Source organism: Bufo gargarizans, chromosome 7 (assembly GCF_014858855.1).
Source record: "Bufo gargarizans isolate SCDJY-AF-19 chromosome 7, ASM1485885v1, whole genome shotgun sequence".
Taxonomy (NCBI): domain Eukaryota; kingdom Metazoa; phylum Chordata; class Amphibia; order Anura; family Bufonidae; genus Bufo; species Bufo gargarizans.
In genome coordinates this window covers 173111792-173139611 of record NC_058086.1, presented here as the reverse complement: position 1 = coordinate 173139611, position 27820 = coordinate 173111792, and the positions used below count along the sequence as shown (strand labels likewise).

At 53.3% G+C, this 27820-nt stretch overlaps 1 protein-coding gene across 4 annotated transcripts in view; it reads left to right on the top strand.

The window, feature by feature from the left end:
* Nucleotides 1–6073: 6073 nt before the first annotated feature.
* The window catches only part of SEMA3F (semaphorin 3F), a 56162-nt gene continuing 34415 nt past the window's right edge, over nt 6074–27820 (top strand). The window contains exons 1-2 of one of the 4 annotated variants that reach the window (XM_044300622.1): nt 6074–6291; nt 25576–25703. In XM_044300622.1, coding sequence (XP_044156557.1) covers nt 25592–25703 — 112 coding nt within the window. In that variant the 5' untranslated portion in view covers nt 6074–6291; nt 25576–25591. The remainder of the gene's footprint in view (nt 6292–25575; nt 25704–27820) is intronic. The other 3 variants (XM_044300625.1, XM_044300623.1, XM_044300626.1) reach the window with 3 other exon arrangements.

Below are 27820 nucleotides of genomic sequence, written 5' to 3'. Positions count from 1 at the left end.
CGCCCCCTCACGCGCTACCTGGGCGCCCCCTCACGCGCTACGTGGATATGTGGATGCCCCTCGCCATCTGCATGGATGCCCCTCACACGCTACGTGGACACGTGGGCGCCCCTCACACGCTACGTGGACACGTGGGCGCCCCTCACACGCTACGTGGACACGCTACGTGGACACGTGGGCGCCCCTCACACGCTACGTGGACACGTGGGCTCCCCTCACACGCTACGTGGACACGTGGGCGCCCCCTCACACGCTACGTGGACACGTGGGCGCCCCCTCACACGCTACGTGGACACGTGGGCGCCCCCTCACACGCTACGTGGACACGTGGGCGCCCCCTCACACGCTACGTGGACACGTGGGCGCCCCCTCACACGCTACGTGGACACGTGGGCGCCCCCTCACACGCTACGTGGACACGTGGGCGCCCCCCTCACACGCTACGTGGACACGTGGGCGCCCCCTCACACGCTACGTGGACACGTGGGCGCCCCCTCACACGCTACGTGGACACGTGGGCGCCCCCTCACACGCTACGTGGACACGTGGGCGCCCCCTCACACGCTACGTACGGTGCACACTTTTCCGGTATTTTGTCGCTTCCTTTCTGAGCAGTCGTTACCATAAACCGCCTCACACTGAAAACAATAGGAGGCGGCCTCCACACGGCCCCCAGCAGCGCTTGGCACAGTATTTGCAAAAAAAAAAAACTCAGTCTAACCAAAAAAACAGCCCGAAAAACGCTACAAACTGTTTATTTTCAGGCATTTTTATAGACCGAAAAAAAGTGTGAACGAAACCCTGAGCCTTGCAGAGACCCTGGCCTCATAATGCTGAGGCGCCTCCTGAAGCCTGGCCTCTCTGGAGGATAAGGACTCGGAGATAAAAGCATACATACCGCACGGCCCTGTTCACACTGCGACCACACACGGCGGAGGACGCTCCAACACCTGAGGAAAGTCCCGAGACGGCGGGAAAGATACAGGGGCGGAGGGATACAGGGAGCCACCTGAGAAGAACGGGGAATCAGAGCAGCCAATCACCTCTCTGCAGTCGAAGTGATAATTGGATCTGATTGGCTGCAAGGAATGACGCTCCGCCGGCTGCCTGCCCCAGTTCATGTGTGTCACGGCGGAGGGATACGCGCGGGAAGGCGATTGGAAATAATCGGGCGCTGAGGTTTGTGTGACAGGAATGGCAGCTGGAGGTATACCTGTGTGACAGGAGGGGCAGCTGGAGGGATACCTGTGTGACAGGAGGAGCAGCTGGAGGGATACCTGTGTGACAGGGGGGGGGGGCAGCTGGAAGAATACCTGTGTGACAGGGGGGGGGCAGCTGGAAGAATACCTGTGTGACAGGAGGGGGGTAGCTGGAGGGACACCTGTGTGACAGGGGGGGCAGCTGGAAGAATACCTGTGTGACAGGGGGGGGCAGCTGGAGGGATACCTGTGTGACAGGGGGGGGCAGCTGGAAGAATACCTGTGTGACAGGAGGGGCAGCTGGAGGGATACCTGTGTGACAGGAGGGGGGTAGCTGGAGGGACACCTGTGTGACAGGGGGGGCAGCTGGAAGAATACCTGTGTGACAGGGGGGGCAGCTGGAGGGATACCTGTGTGACGGGGGGGCAGCTGGAAGAATACCTGTGTGACAGGAGGGGCAGCTGGAGGGATACCTGTGTGACAGGGGGGGGCAGCTGGAAGAATACCTGTGTGACAGGGGGGGGGGCAGCTGGAAGAATACCTGTGTGACAGGAGGGGCAGCTGGAGGGATACCTGTGTGACAGGGGGGGGCAGCTGGAAGAATACCTGTGTGACAGGGGGGGGGGCAGCTGGAAGAATACCTGTGTGACAGGGGGGGGGGGCAGCTGGAAGAATACCTGTGTGACAGGGGGGGGGGGCAGCTGGAAGAATACCTGTGTGACAGGGGGGGCAGCTGGAGGTATACCTGTGTGACAGGGGGGCAGCTGGAGGGACACCTGTGTGACAGGAGGGGCAGCTGGAGGGATACCTGTGTGACAGGGGGGGGCAGCTGGAAGAATACCTGTGTGACAGGGGGGGCAGCTGGAGGTATACCTGTGTGACAGGGGGGGCAGCTGGAAGAATACCTGTGTGACAGGGGGGGCAGCTGGAGGGATACCTGTGTGACGGGGGGGCAGCTGGAAGAATACCTGTGTGACAGGAGGGGCAGCTGGAGGGATACCTGTGTGACAGGAGGGGGGTAGCTGGAGGGACACCTGTGTGACAGGGGGGGCAGCTGGAAGAATACCTGTGTGACAGGGGGCGCAGCTGGAGGGATACCTGTGTGACGGGGGGGCAGCTGGAAGAATACCTGTGTGACAGGAGGGGCAGCTGGAGGGATACCTGTGTGACAGGGGGGGGCAGCTGGAAGAATACCTGTGTGACAGGGGGGGGGGCAGCTGGAAGAATACCTGTGTGACAGGGGGGGGGGGCAGCTGGAAGAATACCTGTGTGACAGGGGGGGCAGCTGGAGGTATACCTGTGTGACAGGGGGGGCAGCTGGAGGGACACCTGTGTGACAGGAGGGGCAGCTGGAGGGATACCTGTGTGACGGGGGGGCCAGCTGGAAGAATATCTGTGTGACAGGAGGGGCAGCTGGAGGGATACCTGTGTGACAGGGGGGGGCAGCTGGAAGAATACCTGTGTGACAGGGGGGGGGGGGCAGCTGGAAGAATACCTGTGTGACAGGGGGGGACAGCTGGAAGAATACCTGTGTGACAGGGGGGGCAGCTGGAGGTATACCTGTGTGACAGGGGGGGCAGCTGGAGGGACACCTGTGTGACAGGAGGGGCAGCTGGAGGGATACCTGTGTGACGGGGGGGCCAGCTGGAAGAATATCTGTGTGACGGGGGGGCCAGCTGGAAGAATATCTGTGTGACAGGGGGGGCAGCTGGAAGAATACCTGTGTGACAGGAGGGGCAGCTGGATGTATACCTGTGTGATAGGGGGGTAGCTGGAAGAATACCTGTGTGACAGGGGGGGCAGCTGGAGAGACACGTGTGTGCCAGGAGGGGCAGCTGGAGGGATACCTGTGTGCCAGGAGGGGCAGCTGGAGGTACACCTGTGTGACAGGGGGGGTAGCTGGAGGGACACCTGTGTGCCAGGAGGGGCAGCTGGAAGAATACAGGTCACACAGGTATCCCTCCAGCTGCCCCTCCTGGCACACAGGTATTCCTCCAGGTGGAGGGGTCCTCGGTGTACAGTGTGTGTATACAGGTGGAGGGGTCCCCGGTGTACAGTGTGTGTATACAGGTGGAGGGGTCCCCGGTGTACAGTGTGTGTATACAGGTGGAGGGGTCCTCGGTGTACAGTGTGTGTATACAGGTGGAGGGGTCCTTGGTGTACAGTGTGTGTATACAGGTGGAGGGGTCCCCGGTGTACAGTGTGTGTATACAGGTGGAGGGGTCCTTGGTGTACAGTGTGTGTATACAGGTGGAGGGGTCCCCGGTGTACAGTGTGTGTATACAGGTGGAGGGGTCCTCGGTGTACAGTGTGTGTATACAGGTGGAGGGGTCCTTGGTGTACAGTGTGTGTATACAGGTGGAGGGGTCCCCGGTGTACAGTGTGTGTATACAGGTGGAGGGGTCCTTGGTGTACAGTGTGTGTATACAGGTGGAGGGGTCCCCGGTGTACAGTGTGTGTATACAGGTGGAGGGGTCCTCGGTGTACAGTGTGTGTATACAGGTGGAGGGGTCCTTGGTGTACAGTGTGTGTATACAGGTGGAGGGGTCCCCGGTGTACAGTGTGTGTATACAGGTGGAGGGGTCCTTGGTGTACAGTGTGTGTATACAGGTGGAGGGGTCCCCGGTGTACAGTGTGTGTATACAGGTGGAGGGGTCCTTGGTGTACAGTGTGTGTATACAGGTGGAGGGGTCCTCGGTGTACAGTGTGTGTATACAGGTGGAGGGGTCCCGGTGTACAGTGTGTGTATACAGGTGGAGGGGTCCCGGTGTACAGTGTGTGTATACAGGTGGAGGGGTCCTCGGTGTACAGTGTGTGTATACAGGTGGAGGGGTCCTGGTGTACAGTGTGTGTATACAGGTGGAGGGGTCCCGGGTGTACAGTGTGTGTATACAGGTGGAGGGGTCCTTGGTGTACAGTGTGTGTATACAGGTGGAGGGGTCCCGGTGTACAGTGTGTGTATACAGGTGGAGGGGTCCTTGGTGTACAGTGTGTGTATACAGGTGGAGGGGTCCCCGGTTGTACAGTGTGTGTATACAGGTGGAGGGGTCCTCGGTGTACAGTGTGTGTATACAGGTGGAGGGGTCCTCGGTGTACAGTGTGTGTATACAGGTGGAGGGGTCCTTGGTGTACAGTGTGTGTATACAGGTGGAGGGGTCCTCGGTGTACAGTGTGTGTATACAGGTGGAGGGGTCCTCGGTGTACAGTGTGTGTATACAGGTGGAGGGGTCCTCGGTGTACAGTGTGTGTATACAGGTGGAGGGGTCCTCGGTGTACAGTGTGTGTATACAGGTGGAGGGGTCCTCGGTGTACAGTGTGTGTATACAGGTGGAGGGGTCCTCGGTGTACAGTGTGTGTATACAGGTGGAGGGGTCCTCGGTGTACAGTGTGTGTATACAGGTGGAGGGGTCCTCGGTGTACAGTGTGTGTATACAGGTGGAGGGGTCCTCGGTGTACAGTGTGTGTATACAGGTGGAGGGGTCCTCGGTGTACAGTGTGTGTATACAGGTGGAGGGGTCCTTCGGTGTACAGTGTGTGTATACAGGTGGAGGGGTCCCCGGTGTACAGTGTGTGTGGTGTACAGTGTGTGTATACAGGTGGAGGGGTCCCCTGGTGTACAGTGTGTGTATACAGGTGGAGGGGTCCTCGGTGTACAGTGTGTGTATACAGGTGGAGGGGTCCTCGGTGTACAGTGTGTGTATACAGGTGGAGGGGTCCCGGTGTACAGTGTGTGTATACAGGTGGAGGGGTCCCGGTGTACAGTGTGTGTATACAGGTGGAGGGGTCCTCGGTGTACAGTGTGTGTATACAGGTGGAGGGGTCCCCGGTGTACAGTGTGTGTATACAGGTGGAGGGGTCCCCGGTGTACAGTGTGTGTGTATACAGGTGGAGGGGTCCTCGGTGTACAGTGTGTGTATACAGGTGGAGGGGTCCTCGGTGTACAGTGTGTGTATACAGGTGGAGGGGTCCTCGGTGTACAGTGTGTGTATACAGGTGGAGTGGTCCCCGGTGTACAGTGTGTGTATACAGGTGGAGGGGTCCCCGGTGTACAGTGTGTGTATACAGGTGGAGGGGTCCTCGGTGTACAGTGTGTGTATACAGGTGGAGGGGTCCCGGTGTACAGTGTGTGTATACAGGTGGAGGGGTCCCCGGTTGTACAGTGTGTGTGTATACAGGTGGAGGGGTCCTCGGGTGTACAGTGTGTGTATACAGGTGGAGGGGTCCTCGGTGTTACAGTGTGTGTATACAGGTGAAGGGGTCCTCGGTGTACAGTGTGTGTATACAGGTGGAGGGGTCCTCGGTGTACAGTGTGTTATACAGGTGAAGGGGTCCTCGGTGTACAGTGTGTGTATACAGGTGGAGGGGTTCCCCGGTGTACAGTGTGTGTATACAGGTGGAGGGTCCTCGGTTGTACAGTGTGTGTATACAGGTGGAGTGGTCCTCGGTGTACAGTGTGTGTATACAGGTGAAGGGGTCCTCGGTGTACAGTGTGTGTATACAGGTGAGGGGTCCCCGGTGTACAGTGTGTGTATACAGGTGGACGGGGTCCTCGGTGTACAGTGTGTGTATACAGGTGGAGGGGTCCCTCGGTGTACATGTGTGTATACAGGTGAAGGGGTCCTCGGTGTACAGTGTGTGTATACAGGTGGAGGGGTCCTCGGTGTACAGTGTGTGTATACAGGTGAAGGGGTCCTCGGTGTACAGTGTGTGTATACAGGTGGAGGGTCCCCGGTGTACAGTGTGTGTATACAGGTGAAGGGGTCCTCGGTGTACAGTGTGTGTATACAGGTGGAGTGGTCCTCCTGTACAGGTGAGCGGCGTGTGAGGGGCATGGATGCTGGGAGGCGGGACTGGAGGGGCGTGGTTATGTAAATAGCTCAAGTTGCTGTGACTTTCTCCGGCTGGAGCGCTCAGTTCCCGCAGAAGCTTCTCCGCGGCGGTTGCTGTGAGCTCCGCGCCTCCTGCCCGGGATTACCGCCGCCCTGTCACCACGGACGCGCTGATGTCCCCGCAGCTCCGGACCTTGTGGATAATTGCTTTGCCTGGGCCCCGCTCTCTGCAGGACAAAGCCGGATCGCCGGGGTCGTGTTAGGTGAGTGCGCTGCCCTGTCACACTGCACCGGCCCCCCCGCTGTCAGCAGCACTAGTGACTTTGTGTATGTGCGCTGCTTCCTCCTCCTCCGCCTTTGTGCTGTGTACGAGGAGGAAGCTACCTGTATGAGGCGATGGGGCAGGCACCTGTGTGCGGGTGGCAGGAGGGCGCTCCTCCCGGGGACACAAAGGGATCGGGACCGCGGAGTCCCCGGGAGAGGCAGGAGAGCGGCCCGGATCATGTGTGTGCAGGGGAGCCGACCTCGGTGTATATTATATGTGTGTGTGCAGGGGAGCCGACCTCGGTGTATTATATGTGTGTGCAGGGGAGCCGACCTCGGTGTATTATATGTGTGTGCAGGGGAGCCGACCTCAGTGTATTATATGTGTGTGCAGGAGAGCCGACCTCGGTGTATTATATGTGTGTGCAGGGGAGCCGACCTCGGTGTATTATATGTGTGTGCAGGGGAGCCGACCTCGGTGTATTATATGTGTGTGTGCAGGGGAGCCGACCTCGGTGTATTATATGTGTGTGTGCAGGGGAGCAGACCTCGGTGTATTATATGTGTGTGCAGGGGAGCCGACCTCGGTGTATTATATGTGTGTGTGTGCAGGGGAGCCGACCCTCGGTGTATTATATGTGTGTGTGCAGGGGAGCCGACCTCGGTGTATTATATGTGTGTGTGCAGGGGAGCCGACCTCGGTGTATTATATGTGTGTGCAGGGGAGCAGACCTCGGTGTATTATATGTGTGTGTGCAGGGGAGCAGACCTCGGTGTATTATATGTGTGTGTGCAGGGGAGCCGACCTCGGTGTATTATATGTGTGTGCAGGGGAGCCGACCTCGGTGTATTATATGTGTGTGCAGGGGAGCCGACCTCGGTGTATTATATGTGTGTGTGCAGGGGAGCCGACCTCGGTGTATTATATGTGTGTGTGCAGGGGAGCAGACCTCGGTGTATTATATGTGTGTGTGCAGGGGAGCCGACCTCGGTGTATTATATGTGTGTGTGCAGGGGAGCAGACCTCGGTGTATATTATATGTGTGTGCAGGGGAGCCGACCTCGGTGTATTATATGTGTGTGCAGGGGAGCCGACCTCGGTGTATTATATGTGTGTGTGTGCAGGGGAGCCGACCTCGGTGTATTATATATGTGTGTGTGCAGGGGAGCCGACCTCGGTGTATTATATGTGTGTGTGCAGGGGAGCAGACCTCGGTGTATTATATATGTGTGTGTGCAGGGGAGCCGACCTCAGTGTATTATATGTGTGTGCAGGGGAGCCGAACTCGGTGTATTATATGTGTGTGCAGGGGAGCCGAACTCGGTGTATATTATATGTGTGTGCAGGGGAGCAGACCTCGGTGTATTATATGTGTGTGTGTGTGTGTGTGTGTGCAGGGGAGCCGACCTCAGTGTATTATATGTGTGTGCAGGGGAGCCGAACTCGGTGTATATTATATGTGTGTGTGCAGGGGAGCCGAACTCGGTGTATATTATATGTGTGTGTGCAGGGGAGCCGAACTCGGTGTATATTATATGTGTGTGTGCAGGGGAGCCGACCTCGGTGTATTATATATGTGTGTGCAGGGGAGCCGACCTCGGTGTATTATATGTGTGTGTGCAGGGGAGCAGACCTCGGTGTATTATATATGTGTGTGTGCAGGGGAGCAGACCTCAGTGTATTATATGTGTGTGTGCAGGGAGCCGACCTCGGTGTATTATATGTGTGTGTGTGCAGGGGACCCGACCTCGGTGTATTATATGTGTGTGTGCAGGGGAGCCGATCTCGGTGTATTATATGTGTGTGTGTGCAGGGGAGCCGACCTCGGTGTATTATATGTGTGTGTGCAGGGGAGCAGACCTCGGTGTATTATGTGTGTGTGCAGGGGAGCCGAACTCGGTGTATTATATGTGTGTGTGCAGGGGAGCCGACCTCGGTGTATTGTGTGTGTGCAGGGGAGCCGACCTCGGTGTATTATGTGTGTGTGTGTGCAGGGGAGCCGATCTCAGTGTATTATGTGTGTGTGTGTGCAGGGGAGCCGACCTCGGTGTATTATATGTGTGTGTGCAGGGGAGCCGACCTCGGTGTATTATATGTGTGTGTTGCAGGGGAGCCGAACTCGGTGTATTATATGTGTGTGTGCAGGGGAGCCGACCTCGGTGTATTATATGTGTGTGTGCAGGGGAGCCGACCTCGGTGTATTATATGTGTGTGTGCAGGGGAGCCGACCTCGGTGTATTATATGTGTGTGTGCAGGGGAGCCGACCTCGGTGTATTATATGTGTGTGTGCAGGGGAGCCGACCTCGGTGTATTATATGTGTGTGTGCAGGGGAGCAGACCTCGGTGTACAGTATGTGTGTGTGCAGGGGAGCAGACCTCGGTGTACAGTATGTGTGTGTGCAGGGGAGCAGACCTCGGTGTACAGTGTGTGTGTGTGCAGGGGAGCCGACCTCGGTGTACAGTGTGTGTGTGTGCAGGGGAGCCGACCTCGGTGTATTATATGTGTGTGTGCAGGGGAGCCGACCTCGGTGTATTATATGTGTGTGTGCAGGGGAGCAGACCTCGGTGTACAGTATGTGTGTGTGCAGGGGAGCAGACCTCGGTGTACAGTGTGTGTGTGTGCAGGGGAGCCGACCTCGGTGTATTATATGTGTGTGTGCAGGGGAGCCGACCTCGGTGTACAGTGTGTGTGTGTGCAGGGGAGCCGACCTCGGTGTACAGTGTGTGTGTGCAGGGGAGCAGACCTCGGTGTATTATATGTGTGTGTGCAGGGGAGCCGACCTCGGTGTATTATATGTGTGTGTGCAGGGGAGCCGACCTCGGTGTACAGTGTGTGTGTGTAGGGGAGCAGACCTCGGTGTATTATATGTGTGCAGGGGAGCAGACCTCGGTGTACAGTGTGTGTGTGCAGGGGAGCCGACCTCGGTGTACAGTGTGTGTGTGTAGGGGAGCAGACCTCGGTGTACAGTGTGTGTGTGTAGGGGAGCAGACCTCGGTGTATTATATGTGTGCAGGGGAGCAGACCTCGGTGTACAGTGTGTGTGTGTGTGTGTGTGCAGGGGAGCCGACCTCGGTGTATTACGTGTGTGTGTGTGTGTGTGCAGGGGAGCAGACCTCGGTGTACAGTGTGTGTGTGTGCAGGGGAGCCGACCTCGGTGTATTATATGTGTGTGTGCAGGGGAGCCGACCTCGGTGTACAGTGTGTGTGTGTGCAGGGGAGCAGACCTCGGTGTACAGTGTGTGTGTGTGCAGGGGAGCCGACCTCGGTGTACAGTGTGTGTGTGCAGGGGAGCCGACCTCGGTGTACAGTGTGTGTGTGTGCAGGGGAGCAGACCTCGGTGTATTATATGTGTGTGTGCAGGGGAGCCGACCTCGGTGTATTATATGTGTGTGTGCAGGGGAGCAGACCTCGGTGTACAGTATGTGTGTGTGCAGGGGAGCAGACCTCGGTGTACAGTGTGTGTGTGTGCAGGGGAGCCGACCTCGGTGTATTATATGTGTGTGTGCAGGGGAGCCGACCTCGGTGTACAGTGTGTGTGTGTGCAGGGGAGCCGACCTCGGTGTACAGTGTGTGTGTGCAGGGGAGCAGACCTCGGTGTATTATATGTGTGTGTGCAGGGGAGCCGACCTCGGTGTATTATATGTGTGTGTGCAGGGGAGCCGACCTCGGTGTACAGTGTGTGTGTGTAGGGGAGCAGACCTCGGTGTATTATATGTGTGCAGGGGAGCAGACCTCGGTGTACAGTGTGTGTGTGCAGGGGAGCCGACCTCGGTGTACAGTGTGTGTGTGTAGGGGAGCAGACCTCGGTGTACAGTGTGTGTGTGTAGGGGAGCAGACCTCGGTGTATTATATGTGTGCAGGGGAGCAGACCTCGGTGTACAGTGTGTGTGTGTGTGTGTGTGCAGGGGAGCCGACCTCGGTGTATTACGTGTGTGTGTGTGTGTGTGCAGGGGAGCAGACCTCGGTGTACAGTGTGTGTGTGTGCAGGGGAGCCGACCTCGGTGTATTATATGTGTGTGTGCAGGGGAGCCGACCTCGGTGTACAGTGTGTGTGTGTGCAGGGGAGCAGACCTCGGTGTACAGTGTGTGTGTGTGCAGGGGAGCCGACCTCGGTGTACAGTGTGTGTGTGCAGGGGAGCCGACCTCGGTGTACAGTGTGTGTGTGTAGGGGAGCAGACCTCGGTGTATTATATGTGTGCAGGGGAGCCGACCTCGGTGTACAGTGTGTGTGTGTAGGGGAGCAGACCTCGGTGTACAGTGTGTGTGTGTAGGGGAGCAGACCTCGGTGTATTATATGTGTGCAGGGGAGCAGACCTCGGTGTACAGTGTGTGTGTGTGCAGGGGAGCCGACCTCGGTGTATTACGTGTGTGTGTGTGTGTGTGCAGGGGAGCAGACCTCGGTGTACAGTGTGTGTGTGTGCAGGGGAGCAGACCTCGGTGTATTATATGTGTGCAGGGGAGCAGACCTCGGTGTATTATATGTGTGTGTGCAGGGGAGCAGACCTCGGTGTACAGTGTGTGTGTGTGTGTGTGTGTGTGTGTGTGTGCAGGGGAGCCGACCTCGGTGTATTACATGCGTGCAGACCTTTGCTGCTCTCACTTCCAAAGTTTCATCCAGCTTAATGAGACTGACTGCTGTGACTCTCGCCCCATCGCCCGTGTCTCGCGCTGCCCTCACGCCACCAGCTCCACGTCCGTCTCTGGAGATTTCCAGTGAAACTCATTTGGAGTGTTTTGTACAAATTGCGGGGAGTTTGCTGCAGGGATCCCCTGAGGGTCCTGCCCTGGACATGTGAGCGACTGCAGGGATACGTGTTGCTGTATAAATACAGGGATGCTACAACATGGGCTGTGTACTGTTCACAGCAGGAGATCTGTTACACATGCTGAGGGGCAGTGAGTAGGTGAGGCTGCCACTCACAGGGGTCAAGTGTGGACGTTGTCCCAAACTGTAGAAAAGGAAGTGCATTCCAGTCTGTCCCTGGTCATCCCCTAGCACATCCGCCTGTCCACAAGTTACTGATCGTACCCCCTCCAGAAGACCGCACTGCCCCCTGTGTACCAGTAATCACACTGCCCCCTGTGTACCGGTAATCACACTGCCCCCTGTGTTCCAAGCTGTATACCGGTAATCGCCCTGCCCCCCCTGTATACCGGTAATCGCCCTGCCCCCTGTATACCGGTAATCACCCTGCCCTCCCTGTGTACCAGGAGATGACTTCATCTTGTGCTCCAAGTAAAATGGTTATTAAATAGTTGCACTTTGTTGGGGACAAGGATTTTGTGGCAGTCCATGTACTGGTGAGCAGAGTGCTGACCCAGTGGGGCACTGATAACAACAGAAATATAATCCAGAGCTGCATTCACAATACTGCCGTTTTCACAGCTGTAATCTCCCCACTGGTGACTTGTACTCGAAGTATAAGTGCAGTAATGTAAAGACTAGAGTGTATGGGCTCACGTGATGCTCAAATGGCGGGTGGTGAAATGGAAAGTTCTAGATATAGCGGAGCTGTAAAACTGTTCTTTGTGGTCCCTTATGTGTTTTCTAGGGGTTACGGTGTGTACTGTATGTTGGTGGTGGCCATGAGTTCTGAAGACACTGGGAGCGCTGCTCTCGTTACTCCTCTGGAGATTCTCCTAGGAGCCTGTATGTTCTAGTCACACAACAAACTGCTTTTTGCATATAGTGAGTGCAGCTCTGGAGTATAATACAGGATGTAACTCAGGATCAGTACAGGATAAGTAATGTATGTACACAGTGACTCCACCAGCAGAATAGTGAGTGCAGCTCTGGAGTATAATACAGGATGTAACTCTGGATCAGTACAGGATAAGTAATGTATGTACACAGTGACTGCACCAGCAGAATAGTGAGCGCAGCTCTGGAGTATAATACAGGATGTAACTCAGGATCAGTACAGGATAAGTAATGTATGTACACAGTGACTCCACCAGCAGAATAGTGAGTGCAGCTCTGGCGTATAATGCAGGATGAAACTTGGGATCAGTACAGGACACTCTAAGCTCAGGGGCCACTTCTGTCTGAGAACATCCTGCTTGAAGCCTCATGGCGAGGTCCTGTTCATCAATTGTTAGATGTCGTCTTAGTATCATTGTGTCAGAATGAGCAGCATGATGAGGAGGACTGTTTAATACCTATACTAATTGAACCAGGAAATTTATTGGGCGATTCACGGATCGAGCACCTGTTGTGAATATTACAGTTAAGCAAGTTGTGCAAAAGGTCCTGAAACACTGAAGAGTTGGACGTGTGCATTCAGAAGGATAGAGAAGGTGAGGGCTTTTTATCCTAAAATTTCACCCACAAGAAAAATGTCCTGGACTTTATGTGAGTGGTATATTTACTTTGTCTGTTGCTCGGTCGCAGTCCGGCGCATGCGCTGGGGTTCTTCATCCAGATGCGCTCTGTATACTGAGCTCACACGTTGGCTCTGCTTCATGTGATGCAGGGACATGACGTATTGTCTCTGATGGGGAGCACCACCATGGCGAATTTGCACCCATACAAGCATGGACACGGGATACACAGGTCTCATTAGTCTGTGTACCCTGATTTTGCTCATGCTGTCCTCTCCTGATGAGTGCTCAGGGCGGTATAGAGGTGGGATACTCTGTGGGAGTTCTGTACAGGCCTCCGCTGGTCTCTATATTGTGTATGGTGACTATACTCTAGTATGGAGGTGCGATACTCTGCAGGAGTTTTGTACAGGCCTCCGCTGGTCTCTATATTGGTTCCTTTCTCTCCCCTTTTTTGTGAAATAGATTGCAGACTTTTTTTTTTGCAGACCCTATACGGAACCATTCATTTCAATGGGTCCGCAAAAAAAAACGGAAGTTACTTCGTGAGCTTTCCGTTTCCGTATGTCCGTATCTCAAAAAAATAGCAGATGTCTTATTGTCCGCATTACGGACAAGGATAGTACTGTTCTATTAAGGGCCGGCTGTTCCGTTCTTCAAAATACGAAATGCACACGGATGTCATTCATATTTTTTGCGGACCGCAAAATACATGTGGTCGTGTGCATGAGGCCTGATTGTGAGCTGTACGGTGATTTCCTTGGTTTTCCTGAATGGAGTCTGATGAATCTTGGGCTCCAATTGATGAGGACATTACAGGCCGATCGCTGGCGGGGTTCGGGGGCCGTCAGATAATGTAGGGATTTTCTTATTGTCCTCTGTGATGGACGTCTTCTACTTACTACAACACCTAGCATTCCGAGGCAGCATCCTGCATGTTGTATGACTTGCCAATTAGAAGGGCTGGCGCTCTGCGGTTTCTCGCCCCTCCTGCCGAGCGGCGCTCAGGTAATTAATTAATTGATGAAGTTGGTGCCAGTTACAGGCAACAAAAGAAAGATTGGAAAAAGTGACGAGGGAACGTTCTGTAATGGATCTTATAATGGCCGCTGTGTAACTGTCCGTCTTACAGTTAAACATCCTTTCGTTCTTGCGAAGGAAACCAGTGGCGAGACGTGACAACCAAAGGGATGTCCATTAATATCGCTAACCCCCCCAGTAAACGGAGCCCTGGGCCCTGTAATGGCGGCTGCTGAGTAGCATTCTTGTGTGTTATTTGCAGGGGATGTTCAGAGGACGTGACCTGTGCGGTCCAGGCCTGTAGGTTGCAGAGACGCCCCCGTGCACTGATGTCCGCGCTGCTCCTCTGGAGCCCCCTGTAAGTCTGGCCTGTGAAGGATTCTGCTTCCATCGCTGAGACTAAAACGAGCGTTAACAAACCCGATTCTGCCAAAGTTTACATCAAACAGATGACGCGCCGCCCCTCCTCTGCATCGTTGCCTTTGGCCCTGGGCAGATGAATATTTTTCTCTCTGTCTCCGGCCTTTTGCCTAAAATAATATTGAGGGGAATCTGTGACCATGTGAAACGTTCTCACAAATTATAGCCCAGAAAATCCAGGCGGCCGAGGGGTCGCAGCTTCAGCGCCGGAGCAGAATCGCCTGAACATTGTTTTCCAGATCATTAGTATCTGATCTGTAAGAGCCTGACCCCCTTCCCCTGCCCCTCACTGCCGTCATGTGCACTATTAGTGCGGCGTGGACACCGCCTCCGTGTATAGGATGACTGGTGATAGACCGCTGTGTAATACGGACGTCTGCCCCTCACTGCCGTCATGTGCACTATTAGTGCAGCGTGGACACCGCCTCCGTGTACAGGATGACTGGTGATAGACCGCTGTGTAATACAGACGTCTGCCCCTCACTGCCGTCATGTACACTATTAGTGCAGTGTGGACACCGCCTCCGTGTATAGGATGACTGGTGATAGACCGCTGTGTAATACAGACGTCTGCCCCTCACTGCAGTCATGTGCACTATTAGTGCAGCGTGGACACCGCCTCCGTGTATAGGGTGACTGGTGATAGACCGCTGTGTAATACTGACGTCTGCCCCTCCCTGCCGTCATGTGCACTATTAGTGCGGTGTGGACACCGCCTCCGTGTATAGGGTGACTGGTGATAGACCGCTGTGTAATACAGACGTCTGCCCCTCACTGCCGTCATGTACACTATTAGTGCAGTGTGGACACCGCCTCCGTGTATAGGGTGACTGGTGATAGACCGCTGTGTAATACGGACATCTGCCCCTCACTGCAGTCATGTACACTATTAGTGCAGCGTGGACACCGCCTCCGTGTATAGGATGACTGGTGATAGACCGCTGTGTAATACAGACGTCTGCCCCTCACTGCAGTCATGTGCACTATTAGTGCAGCGTGGACACCGCCTCCGTGTATAGGGTGACTGGTGATAGACCGCTGTGTAATACCGACGTCTGCCCCTCACTGCCGTCATGTACACTATTAGTGCAGCGTGGACACCGCCTCCGTGTATAGGATGACTGGTGATAGACCGCTGTGTAATACAGACGTCTGCCCCTCACTGCCGTCATGTGCACTATTAGTGCAGCGTGGACACCGCCTCCGTGTATACGATGACTGGTGATAGACCGCTGTGTAATACTGACATCTGCCCCTCACTGCTGTCATGTGCACTATTAGTGCGGCGTGGACACCGCCTCCGTGTATAGGATGACTGGTGATAGACCGCTGTGTAATACCGACGTCCGCCCCTCACTGCCGTCATGTGCACTATTAGTGCGGCGTGGACACCGCCTCCGTGTATAGGGTGACTGGTGATAGACCGCTGTGTAATACCGACGTCCGCCCCTCACTGCCGTCATGTGCACTATTAGTGCAGCGTGGACACCGCCTCCGTGTATAGGGTGACTGGTGATAGACCGCTGTGTAATACCGACGTCCGCCCCTCACTGCCGTCATGTGCACTATTAGTGCGGCGTGGACACCGCCTCCGTGTATAGGGTGACTGGTGATAGACCGCTGTGTAATACCGACGTCCGCCCCTCACTGCCGTCATGTGCACTATTAGTGCAGCGTGCTGAGCTCTCTACTATTCCCATGTAACCGTGCAGTGGTATCTTTAATGTACGACCACCAATGAGGGCCATTTGCAGCGACCGACTATTGTGTCTGTAAGTGGATTTTCGGTGCCCATAAATATGGCTTTCTGTCGCCCTCCACCTGGAGTGGTTCTTGAAACCATTGGGTTTGTCTTTTGTCTTGTAATCTCCTTATCGACTCCCAAAACCCTTCAGTCTGGCCACCTAATTTATTTGATAATCCTCTCATGCAACACAAAAGCTTTTAAGTGCTGACAATCAGAATTTCTGCAGTTTTCTGGTAACCAGCACAGAAGGACGACAGATGAACCCTGCCCCCGCCCGCTCAGATATACATGTGATAGACCTGTGCCTCGGAGGTTCTGCGCCGGTGCTTGGGTTCTCTCTTGGTATACGGTGGGCGGTGGACCCTGCCCCCACCCGCTTAGATATACATATAATAGACCTGTGCCTCCGAGGTTCTGCACTGGTGCATGGATTCTTTTTTGGTATATGGTGGGCGGTGGACCCTGCCCCCACCCGCTCAGATATACACGTCATAGACCTGTGCCTTGGAGGTTCTGCGCTGGTGCATGGATTCTCTTGGTATATGGTGGGTGATGAACCCTGCCCCCACCCGCTCAGATATACATGTGATAGACCTGTGCCTCGGACGTTTTCTCTTGGTATGCAGTGCACCCTAGCCGCTCAGAAAAACATGTGATGGACCTGTGCCTCGGAGGTTCTGCGTCGGTGCATGGAATCTCTCCTAGAACATGAAGCCGATAAATCTGGGCGGCTGCAGCTTCAGTCGTTTTTATCTGTTAAACTCGTGGTATTTGTGTGACGGAGATGTTGTGGGCGCCGCAGTCATTAATGTGGATGCTGCAGTTATCAGGTTAATGTTTCTTTAAGAATATGAGCTGAGCCCCTCCACAATACGGGGGTCCTCGCTCCGATCCCTCAGGTTCTGTGTTTTCCGTATAATTTATGATTTTTGTAACTCCATCCTCCGAGCCCCACTCCAGCCGGCTCTGTTCTCCCAGTGTATTGTGGGATGTGCGGCCCCAAGAATTTCTCCTTTTATTCTCAGATTTCCAGCTCGAGGATGAGATTTGTGAATCATTTTCTAGAAGACATTTTGATTAGGGCTCCTCGGTTCGCTACGTTAAATCAGCCGAGACATCGCTCAATGGACTCCCTGATTGAGCAGTCGGTGCTGCTTTCTGCCGTCAGAAGAAGGGCTTTAATTAGAATGCATTTAGGATGGCGGCTCGTGATTCAGACGCGGGAGACGATAACAGATGACGCTGGAGGTTAATTTCTGGGTGACATGCTTTCTGTAAATGCTCACACGTGCTGTACAGAACCGCTGAGCGAGGAGCTGGTCGTGCACTCCACTCTGCTATACGGTGCCGTGTCAGACAGCGGGTTACGCTACATTATTCATCATTCAAAATGGCAAATTAAAGGTTGTTGTGTTTAACTCGACTCTACCGGAAGAGGCCGTAAATAAAGGCACGAGAGCGGCCGCGAACAGTCTGTAGTGTCGCCGTCTGTTGGGGATGTGGCTGCTCTGAGCCTCAGGATCCTCGCATGGATGTCTAGAGCTCCTCCACGCGTGGAGACCCTCAGTTGTGTCTTGCTGATATGTGGTTTTTTAGTTTGCCTTTGCCATAGGCTTTCCTAAGGGGAACTTGTGACCATCAGAAGGCCCCAGAGCCTTGGGAACAGGGGGCCATAAATGTAGTAATCTGTAAGCCCCCGTGATGCTGCTGATCTTGGGGCCCCGTGCCTGATAATAGAGCCCATATCAGGCTGTTGTGGGGTTTTCTGTGCGCGGTTCAGTCTTATTCCTCCTAGAAAGTAAATGTTGGGAAGCGTCGGGCTACATGCACACCGCCTGCGATGGAACAATGGTCGTCTGTGGGGCTCTTCACACCCCAGTTTGATGGCCGTGTTCTACCTCGTCTGTTTTCACTGTTGGCCCCATACAATTGAATGTGACCATTAGCATCAGTGATAAAATGTCTGTTTAAGGGAATTTTTCCCACTGTCGTGTGCATGTAGCCTTAGTGTTACATCTTTACCTGGTCCTGGCGTGTACACCGTGGCTTATTCTGCGGCACATACGTCTCTGCTTAGCGATGCGCAGTGCGTTGCCGTCATGTGACTGTGGATTCTGCTTGTGATTCTTCTCGGACTCCTATCTTTGATCCGTGCCGCTCTGAGCCTCCGGTCCGCCGTTTGCATAAATCTATACGTTTTGTGCTTTGTAGTCTTGTGTAACTGGGACGCCAGAAATAGATACGAGGATGCACGCGTAAAGTGCGTTTCTTCTAAGGGTGCGCTCAGCGGTCGGCTTAAACGTCAGCTCTGCTTGTGCGACCGAGGACTCCGTAGAATGATTGCTGATGAGTGTAATGACGGTCTCTGCCGCCTCAGCGCAACGCAGCCCTTTTCAATAGGAGGCAAATAATCCTGTGCGTAAATCTCGTGTTGTCACCGTGGTGAATGGCTCGGCCGCGCCACATGTTCCGGTTACATAAGACACTCCAACAAAGGAGATTGATCACTAGAGACGTCCGAGGCGGGATCGCCCAGCACGTGATCTTCCTTGTGATGAGCGCATTTAATTTGCTTTAATTCTTTGCACATGAATTGCAGCAAATTCCGTGTACCGTCCTTGCACGTTCCCCACCGAAGCCCAGAGTCTCAACACGACTGAAAATCCAATTACTTTGAGGGTCCATTTACATGTCCGTAGAATGTGTCTGCACCCGTTCCGCAATTATCCGGAACGGGTGCGGACCCATTCATTCTCTATGGGGCAGGAATGGATGCGGACAGCACTTCCAGTCCACGGCTCCGGGAAAAAAAATTAACGTGTCCTTTTCTAGTCCGCAGTTGCGGATAAGAATAGGCAGTTCTATGGGGGTGCCGGCCGGGTGTATTGCGGATCCGCAATACACTACGGACGCGTGAATGGACCCTAATCCTGTCTGGGGCTGTGCGTCCCAGTATATGGTGACTTTACAGGGGACATATGGGAAATGTAGCATTCAGGTCTTCTGTCCCAGCGCTTTGCTGATTCTTGTATTTTCTTGCAGAGGCCTGATCTGCAGTATCACATATCACACGTGTGTTGTATGATACTTTGGTTTAAGTGGCAGGAGAAGGGGTTAAGTGCCACATGTTGTGTATACCGGTCCCAGGCCGAGGGTGTGCACTCCCACCCCCCCTTACTGAAAGGTGATCCCCCAACTCTGCACTGAATATTTCATGAGGAGCAAGACTGGCCGTAGATGATGGCTGTAATTCCAGCCCTGGGATACCTGCGCTGTGTCCCCGCGCACGTTCACTCAGCCTTCATCTTGGCGCAGACTGTTTTCTTCACTGCATGCGCTGAAAGGATCACAATCCGAGGCAGGCGTCAAACTCTGGGCGGATTTTTGTAGATGAGCAGAACCGTCGTGATTTGATTCTGGTTATTCCTTCCTTTTACTTCATTTTCTCAGCTTTTGCTTTCCTGGCCTCATAGGCCGAAGCATGGCAAACACAAAGAAGCGAGGTCTGCAGCACATGGTGGCTGGGGGGCAGTCTGCGGACCCTGCTAATATCTATCCTCTCTCCTGTCACTCCAGATCTTACGCCATGGTAATGTTTGACCTTCAGTTTCCTCTGTTTGACTCATGGTTTCCAGCGTCTCCCTCCTCCCCCTCGTCACAGCGTTGTTTATTTTAGCTACAAAATCCAACATGTGAAACAAAATATGAAATGGTGAGAAGAGATGGTGGGGGTCGGAGGAGGAGATTTGGGGGGGGTGACATGAAGATGGCGGCATGTCTATGGGAGTACTGAGCTTCTGGAGCGCCCGGACGTGTTTTGTCAGGACATGGTATCTAGACGACATCACACAACCGCACATATAGGCGGTATTATCACCTTGTAATAAGAGCGGCCAGAGCTGACCTCCTTCCTGGGACTTGCGGTTTTTAGAATATGGCATCTTTATGAAGAAACGCCCCAGTAATGGCAACTCTGGACAGGAGAAGTCTTGCACAATTCCACCATGACGTTCATTTTTGGTGATACCAGTGTTCCCCTCTGTTCATATAGTGCCCATGCCGTAGATAAGGGTGCAGGTTCTCTTTTGGAGACGTAACTTCCATGTCTGATAACACGCTTTTTCGGAGGATTGTCATCGTCCATATATCCGTGCTGATTGTGGTGACTTATTCTTAAAGGGTTGGTTTTTATGACCATATGGCACTGAAGTAGAAATCCCTATTCTTACTTGCAAAATGGACAGGAATAGGACATGCTCTGTAACTTGCGGGATAGACACACAGATGCGGACAGCACATAGATGACATCCATGTGCTGGCCGCATTTAATTTTTTTCTTTTTTGCAGTCCCATAGAAATTAATAGGTCCACAATCAAACAGCAAAAAAATGCAGATTGGACATGGATCAAAAGTACGGTCATGTGCATGGGGCCTGAAGTGGCCATGTTCACACCATGCTACAGCTGTACGCCAGGATAACCCCCACCCATACAACCCCAGTGTTCAGGGGCGGACTGACCACCCCACAGGGAAATTTCCCAGGCCAGGTACATGGCGATCTGATGCAGCCGCTGGGCCCTCCTGAGCTCAGCTGTATCCCGTCCTCAGTATGGTGATGTTGTCCCTGCCTTCTAGTGGCTCGTTTTGGCCCTGCCTACTTGTGTTGTCCCTGCCTTCTAGTGGCTCGTTTCAGCCCCGCCTACTTGTGTTGTCCCTGCCTTCTAGTGGCTGGTTTCGGCCCTGCCTACTTGTGTTGTCCCTGCCTTCTATTGGCTCGTTTCGGCCTTGCCTACTTGTGTTGTCCCTGCCTTCTAGTGGCTCGTTTTGGCCCTGCCTACTTGTGTTGTCCCTGCCTTCTAATGGCTGGTTTCGGCCCTGCCTACTTGTGTTGTCCCTGCCTTCTAATGGCTCGTTTTGGCCCTGCCTACTTGTGTTGTCCCTGCCTTCTAATGGCTGGTTTCGGCCCTGCCTACTTGTGTTGTCCCTGCCTTCTAATGGCTCGTTTTGGCCCTGCCTACTTGTGTTGTCCCTGCCTTCTAGTGGCTCGTTTCAGCCCCGCCTACTTGTGTTGGCCCACCTTCTTTCAATTAGGGCTCGTCTACATCTTTGGGGCCACTTTTTTTTTTTTTTTTTTTTCCCAGGGCCCCTTTAGGTTTAGGCCCCTGGCAGTGTTTGTCACTGGCTCTCCGTAAATTAGCCTGTGGCGCTGACTGCTTTCTGCTGTGGCCCTCTGTATACAGCTCTTTCCTGTACAGTGCGGACCTCCAGGGCCACCATGTAGACCCATATTTGACCTCCGTGGGGTGACTGGGGGCCTCTGTGGCCCCTCGTGTTCATGTAGCCTGAAGTGTCCACAGACCTGGAAAGTTTGACAGAATTTTTCATCCTACATTGATTGACCTTCATTTAGACCCCGCTGCACTACTAATAGTGGGGGCTTATGGGAAGGACCGGTGCCCCCTGTGGCCAGGTGGAGCTGCACACGAGTGGCAGTGCATACTGGGGCTGACATACATGGTTTCCTGACTTCAGTTGTCACTCATTGCTCTTATTCTCAGACTACTACCCTCAATATGTGGAGCCCATTGAGCACAGAAGTGTCTGAGAGGCCAGCACTTCAGAGTGCAGAGTATGATGAGGGGTTTTCTGAGCCCAGAGACACAGCGGGCCCCGGGGACCGCACACCCAGTGGCTGTGACATCTCTCCTGGTTGCACCTTTGCTGTCGCGTTCCTCTGGCGGCGCTTCCTCTTGCTTCCCTCCTTCTTCCACAGCCGCCTCCCGTCCGTCCTCCGCCCTTCTCGCTCTTGCCCATTATAAAGAACTTCTTTCTAAATATCAATTAACTGAAAGCTGTAATAAAAAGGTTCCTTTGTGAATCCGGCGCGGCGCTGAGTTATAAGGAAATCTTTTATGTGGCGCTTTTTTTTTTCCTTTTATTTCCTTGAAAACACTTTTCAGACCTGTTACACCCGAGCGGTGGCGTTCACTTATCCGGCAGACGTAGGGTTAAGCCGGCGGCAGCAGCATGAGGTTACCGGGCACTGAGGTGAACCTTCCTGCTGGGAAGCTCATATGTGTTTTATGCGCCCAGTAGGGAATCGTTGTGTTGGAGATAAGGAGAGAGAAAGTCGGTGGAGGAAGCTGGATGACGAGGCACGGAGGAGGCGCGTTTATTTATGCATCGCCTCAGTCTTGTCACTTTATAGTCTCCGCATGGCCGGGGAGAGCCAAGCCAAACAGTGAGGAAGACGCTGAGACATGGTGCAACTGCAAGACATGCTGCTGTGAGGTGGACGAGACCGCATGAGACAGCCCAGGTGCGAGGCCTCCATTACACGAGTAGTTGTGTATGTGCTGATAGCGCAGATCCGTCTATTATCCGCCCAGAGAAAAGCGCCTCCCTGAAACGCATCTCAAAGAATCTGTTGTTCAGTTTTAATTGTAATAAAACTTCCCCCAGAAAAAGAAGAGTGAAGCAGGACTAATGGCCGAGCAGGAAGCAAGCGCCGCTCCTATGGCAGTGATAAGTGGGGGTTACCCACAGACAATGGAGGTTATTGCAGCGGGGGGATTGAGCGTGGCGCCCCTCACTACTGAAATAAAAGTCTAAAAAATATGGCACTGACCCTGAACTCTTCCCCCAATAGTCACAGAGGTCACGCACCATAAAGGATGGGAGTCAGTCGGAGAGCTCCTCTCCATCACCCGCCGTCTTCATTGTCTGAGGCCTCATCGTGTCCAGCAGCATCAGGGGGGTCTCCACTCCAGCTGGCCCCATAGGCTGCAGCTTACCTTTATTACATTGCTCATCCTAATCTACCTGCTTCATGCCAGAACTGCCAAGGGAAGTGCGGAAGAATTGTCTGAGGCAAGCTGGGTGACCACCTTTTTATGAGCAGTATGGGAAAACCCAAAAAATTTGTTGGAAAATGCACGGGAATTGGGTTATTTCTGCTGTTTTCCACGTGCAGTGGGCCCTTATATACACCTGTCCGTGGCTCCAGATTCCGGCACATATGGATAAACAGGATATAACAGGGAATTTCTGTGACTTGTAGTTCATGTCGGCCTCGTCCTAGTTTCACGTGCCGTGTGATGCACCAACGTTAGAGTCGCTGTACTTTCTCGAAATTGAATAGAGTACGTGGAACATTTATTAAATGAAGCAATCTGCCACCAGGGGTCCAGTCATGGCCACCAGGGGTCCACTGCGTGTTGTCAAGGGCCGTCCCTAGTAACGGACTCTGAGGAGACTCTGTGGGGTCGTGCCAGACTCTGCTTCTAAATTCACAGGAGCCTCCTTCCTTTCCATAGGGGGCATTCACACAACCATATAAATGGATCCGCCTCTGTTCCACAATTTTGCAGAACGGGTGTGGACCCATTCATTTCAACAGGGCCGCAAAAGATGCGGACAGCACACCATGTGCTGTGCGTATCCGTTGTTCTGATCCGCGGCCTCTCAAATAATATGAAGCATGTCCTATTCTTGTCCGCAGTTGCCAGCCATGTGTGGACCGCAAAACACTTACGGTCATGTGAATGCACCCTTAGGCATCATGCACATGACCGTTTTATTCCGTGTCCGTTGTGCTGTTTTTCGTGATTTTCTGCGGACCCATTGACTTTCAATGGGTCCGTTGAAAACTCGGCTAATGCACAGTTTGTCATCCGTGTCCGTGATCCGTGGTTCCAGTCCGTCAAAAAAATATAACCTGTCCTATTATTTTTGTGGAAAACGGTTCGCGGACCCATTCAAGTCAATGGGACCGCTAAAAAACACAGAGGCACACGTCCGTTTTTTTTTGTTTTTTTTTCCCCTATCATTTGAATGGCAAACCTGTCTTAGATTTTCTTTTTTTTTTACTTTATGTCTGGGGATCCTCCCCCCCCCCAAAAAAAAAAAAAAGGAAGACACACCGGAACCCCATTTTGCGGAACAGAACACAACAACGGTCGTGTGCATGAGGCCTTAGTGTGATTTATCCCCTCTATCTGTTCAGTGAGCTCCGGAGCTGAAAACATAGTGGGAAGTACAGGCAATACAGTACTGGCACAAGGGAGACACCCCCTGATTCTGAGTGAAATGCATCTAGCTGTGCAGCTGAAAGAGGGAATAATATGGCTGAAAAACATTAGTGATGCCCAAACGTAACAGTTATGATTGTACCAAGAAGCACAGCCATTAAGCAAACTTTTTTGAGAACTCGGGTACGCTTTTAGAAGAGTTGCCTCTTTCCTCCTGCAGAATCTTTTAAGAAATTCTCGCCATTGTGTTTGGCTGACCACAGGGACTGTCTGTCTGTACACAGGACTGCTGCAGGAGGCTGCTCTGCTGTGCACAGACTAAAGGGTGGCGCTCCTGACCCTCACGCCGATCAGACGAGTCTGGTTATTACAGGCGTGTGTCACTCATGGCTCTTGGGTGCCTTTTAAGCTTTTAATTACACAGTGGCTTTGTGACGCCATTGGCTAATTGCCGGTATCCTCTAATGTCTTTGGCGCACACCTGATGGGCCGTGTCAGAGCTGAGGGTTTGCTCTTGTGGTTCCTTGTCCTTTAACTCCTGATTGAGTCGCAGTGAAGGTTGAAGGGGTTAATGGGATGAAGGCAGCAGAGGTTCACACCAGCAAAGCGGTCACCAGCTTTTCATTTTAAAGAGCGTCTGTCCCTATGATTCTGGCTGGCCTGTTCCATGTGCGCTCGGCAGCTGAAGGCATCCATGTTGGTCCCGTGTTCACATTTGCCCGCATTGCTGAGAAAAAACCCGAAGGTTTGATATATGAAAATAAGCCTCTAGGAGCAATGGGGGCGTTGCTGTTGCACCTAGTGGCTCAGCTTTCTCTGCAATTCCTAGAGGCTTTGTGTATGTGTGTGTGTAACCCCTTCAACCTTCACTGCGACTCAATCAGGAGTTAAAGGACAAGGAACCACAAGAGCAGATGCTAGTGTGGCATGTAGGATTGCAGGTGGTGTCTGATGTACGTGGTCACTATGGTGGCTGCACACTGCAGATTCAAAAGGTTTAAAGGGCATCCGTGTTGGTCCCGTGTGTGTGTATGTATGTATATATATATATATTGGGGGGGTAAATTGTGTGTGTGTGTACACACACACACACACATTATACCCCCCCAATATATATATACATACACACACACACACTACCAACACGGATGCCCTTTAAACCTTTTGAATCTGCAGTGTGCAGCCACCATAGTGACCACGTACATCAGACACCACCTGCAATCCTATATGCCACACTAGCATCTGAATATCCTATCTGAGAGGTAGTCACAGCCCCGCCCCCTGCTGATGACATCACTGATATGACCTGAGATCCACACACCTTATACTATTACTGCTGACAACCTGAGAGGTAGTTGTATGTGTAGTGGATGCAGTCAGGTTTGTCGTCGCTGTGTTGGGGGCATCTTCTAGTCTGTTGTACCTGGACCCCCTCGGGAGCGTTGTGGTGCGGTGGACTGACTCCATGTTGTGTCTCTCTCCCCACTTTTGCGTTCTTTTTGCGCCCTGTCTCTTTCATGTAGCTCTGAGCGCCCTGAGGTGTCTCGTGTAGATAGTTTGTTCCATGTTTGCCCCAGGTGTAAGCCCCGTCTCACCCCTCCTGCCCAGAGAGGGGCACCAGTGACCTCCATGCTGGAGTGTATGAGGCGTCTCGTGTAGGAAGCCTCCTGGATCACGGCAGTGATGAGGCGTGGAGCTGGCAGCAGCGCATTTATCATTTCTTTCTGTGTTTTGTTGACAGGACCCCGTCTCGCGCCATGCAACCTCAGGACCCTCTGCTACTCTCCTGCATCCTGCTAAGTTTGTACTCCACTGTCGCAAAGGATATTACTCCACCACCAACCCCCCGTGTGCAGCTCTCCTTCCGAGGTAAGACGACAACTATTACAGCAACTGAGGGGTTAATCCTCCATTTGTAATGATCATTTCTCAGCCGCTCTGCGGGAGTTGTTCCGGGAGGATCGAGGGGAGAGGGGCGATTATGGGAGGGAGGGTCAGCGCAATCAATGCAGGTTATGAAATCAGGAGAGACCTGTCTGTCATGTAGTGTGCGGCTCGGCGTTAACACCTTGTGTGCCGGCCAAGGGTGTTCAGATGCAGGTTTATAGATGAGCGCTGATTTTGTGCCTATAGATCTTTTCTTTTCCTCTTCTTTTTCCTTTTTTCCTACTAAATGGTAATTTGTGGCGCCAGCAGTTACAAAACAAGTAATCCTCGCGGTCTGGAGGTTCTTACCGAGCATTAAGGCGATATTTACACGCGGCAGATGAAAACCTGTGCATATCCGTGTATCGCAGTGGGGTGGTTTCTGCAGCATGGACTTCTACATATCAGTCGCAGAAATTTCTGCCGCAATCTACCGCATGAGCGGAGACTATAACCAGTCACAGCACTTCAGTCATGGTGGCTGGAAATGACACTTTCTTAAATACTGCCCCCAAACAGTGAAAATCTCCCCCCCCCCTCGCTGCTTCAGTATGAGGTTCTCTGTCCACCAAATTCTAATGAATCGCGGCGGTCACCCATACATGATAGGAGCGCCAGCACTGCAGAATACTTGGATCTGATGTCTCTGCAGACGCGCAGCAACACGTGGGGTAAGCGTGTCCAATCACGAAGCATGCCCATATCATTGACGGTGACCTCTCTTCATGGTACAAGAAGCTAAAATGGCACTGGATGGCTGTAGTGGCCCCCCCCCCCCCCTGTGTGCGTGGCGCCCGTGGTCTGTCCCTGTGACTCGTCTTGCTCGGTATTCTCACTTTATAGTTAATCCGTTTGCTCTATTGTACATTTCTGCTGCTTCTGTGCACCTCCCATTATATGAATGGGGCGCCTGTAATATGAATTGGGGGTCTCCTGCCTGTCGGCTTCCTGCATATTCTCCCCCCGCTCACTCGTCTTCCAGCATGCTCTTCCCCGCCCCCCCTCCTGTAATGACTGAGTGTAGGGGGTCCCCTGACAGCCGCGGTACAAGCAGGTATAATTATCTGCCAATCTTGGGGCTTTCTCTTTCCCTCTAAGAGCTGCTTGTGGCTCACCAGCCTCCCCAACCTGATATTAGTCAAATGAAGTCCTAGCGAAGCCCCCCTCCCAGCTCGCGCGCCGTCTCTTCCCTGAGCTTTTCCACATTTGCATCTGCAGCGTTCAGTCCAGGTAAATGACTTGGATTCCTACAAGCGTCTCCTCATCTCTCGGCTGGAGACGGTTACTGGAATCTGTGTATTGGAGCAGCTATTATAGGCCGGTGTGGTTCGCCGGGTAATATCGCAGCTCGTTAATGGAGGTTGTGCATTATACATGTATTTATATCCGTATGTATGAATGTATATCCTGGCAGTGGTCGACCTCTCACACAAACTGCGCTCCACCCCACAAATGTTTCTGTTCTGTTCACTTGGGCCTTTTCCAAAATTCCTTTTAACTCCCCATCTCCTTCAGATTATTTGATTCCAGAACCTCCTTCTTCCCGCTGCCTCACCATCACCCCCCCCCCCCCCCCGAATTGTGCCGCGGTTTCCTCCCTCCTGCGCTCTACCTATCCCCACCCCACCCCCCTTCCCGTCCATAGCGGCTTGTTACTCCTGGGGGGGGGGGGGGGGGACTTTGTGTGCATGTGTTAGATCCACAGGTAAATCCTCTGCGCGTCCCCAGGTAACGCTCCGCGTACGGCACTGCTGGGTGTGATATTCCTGGGGGTAATCCCAGGCATATGGCTGAATGTTGAGAGTTAATTCTATGCATATGCTGTAATATCCCTTTAGGAAATGATGCACATATGTTGTCATCTTCTTAGAAGTAAAGGCTCCACACGTGGTGTGGTAATGCTGGGATACTGCTCCAGGGATGCCTCTGCTAATACTCTGCATGTGGTGTCGGCTGTGCCAGCGGAGGAGTGGGCTTAGCAGGAAGGCTTCACATGTGCTGCAGTAATAGGATGCATATGCACGCTCTCCCCCTGGAAAGCCTGTGTCAGCGGCTGCACC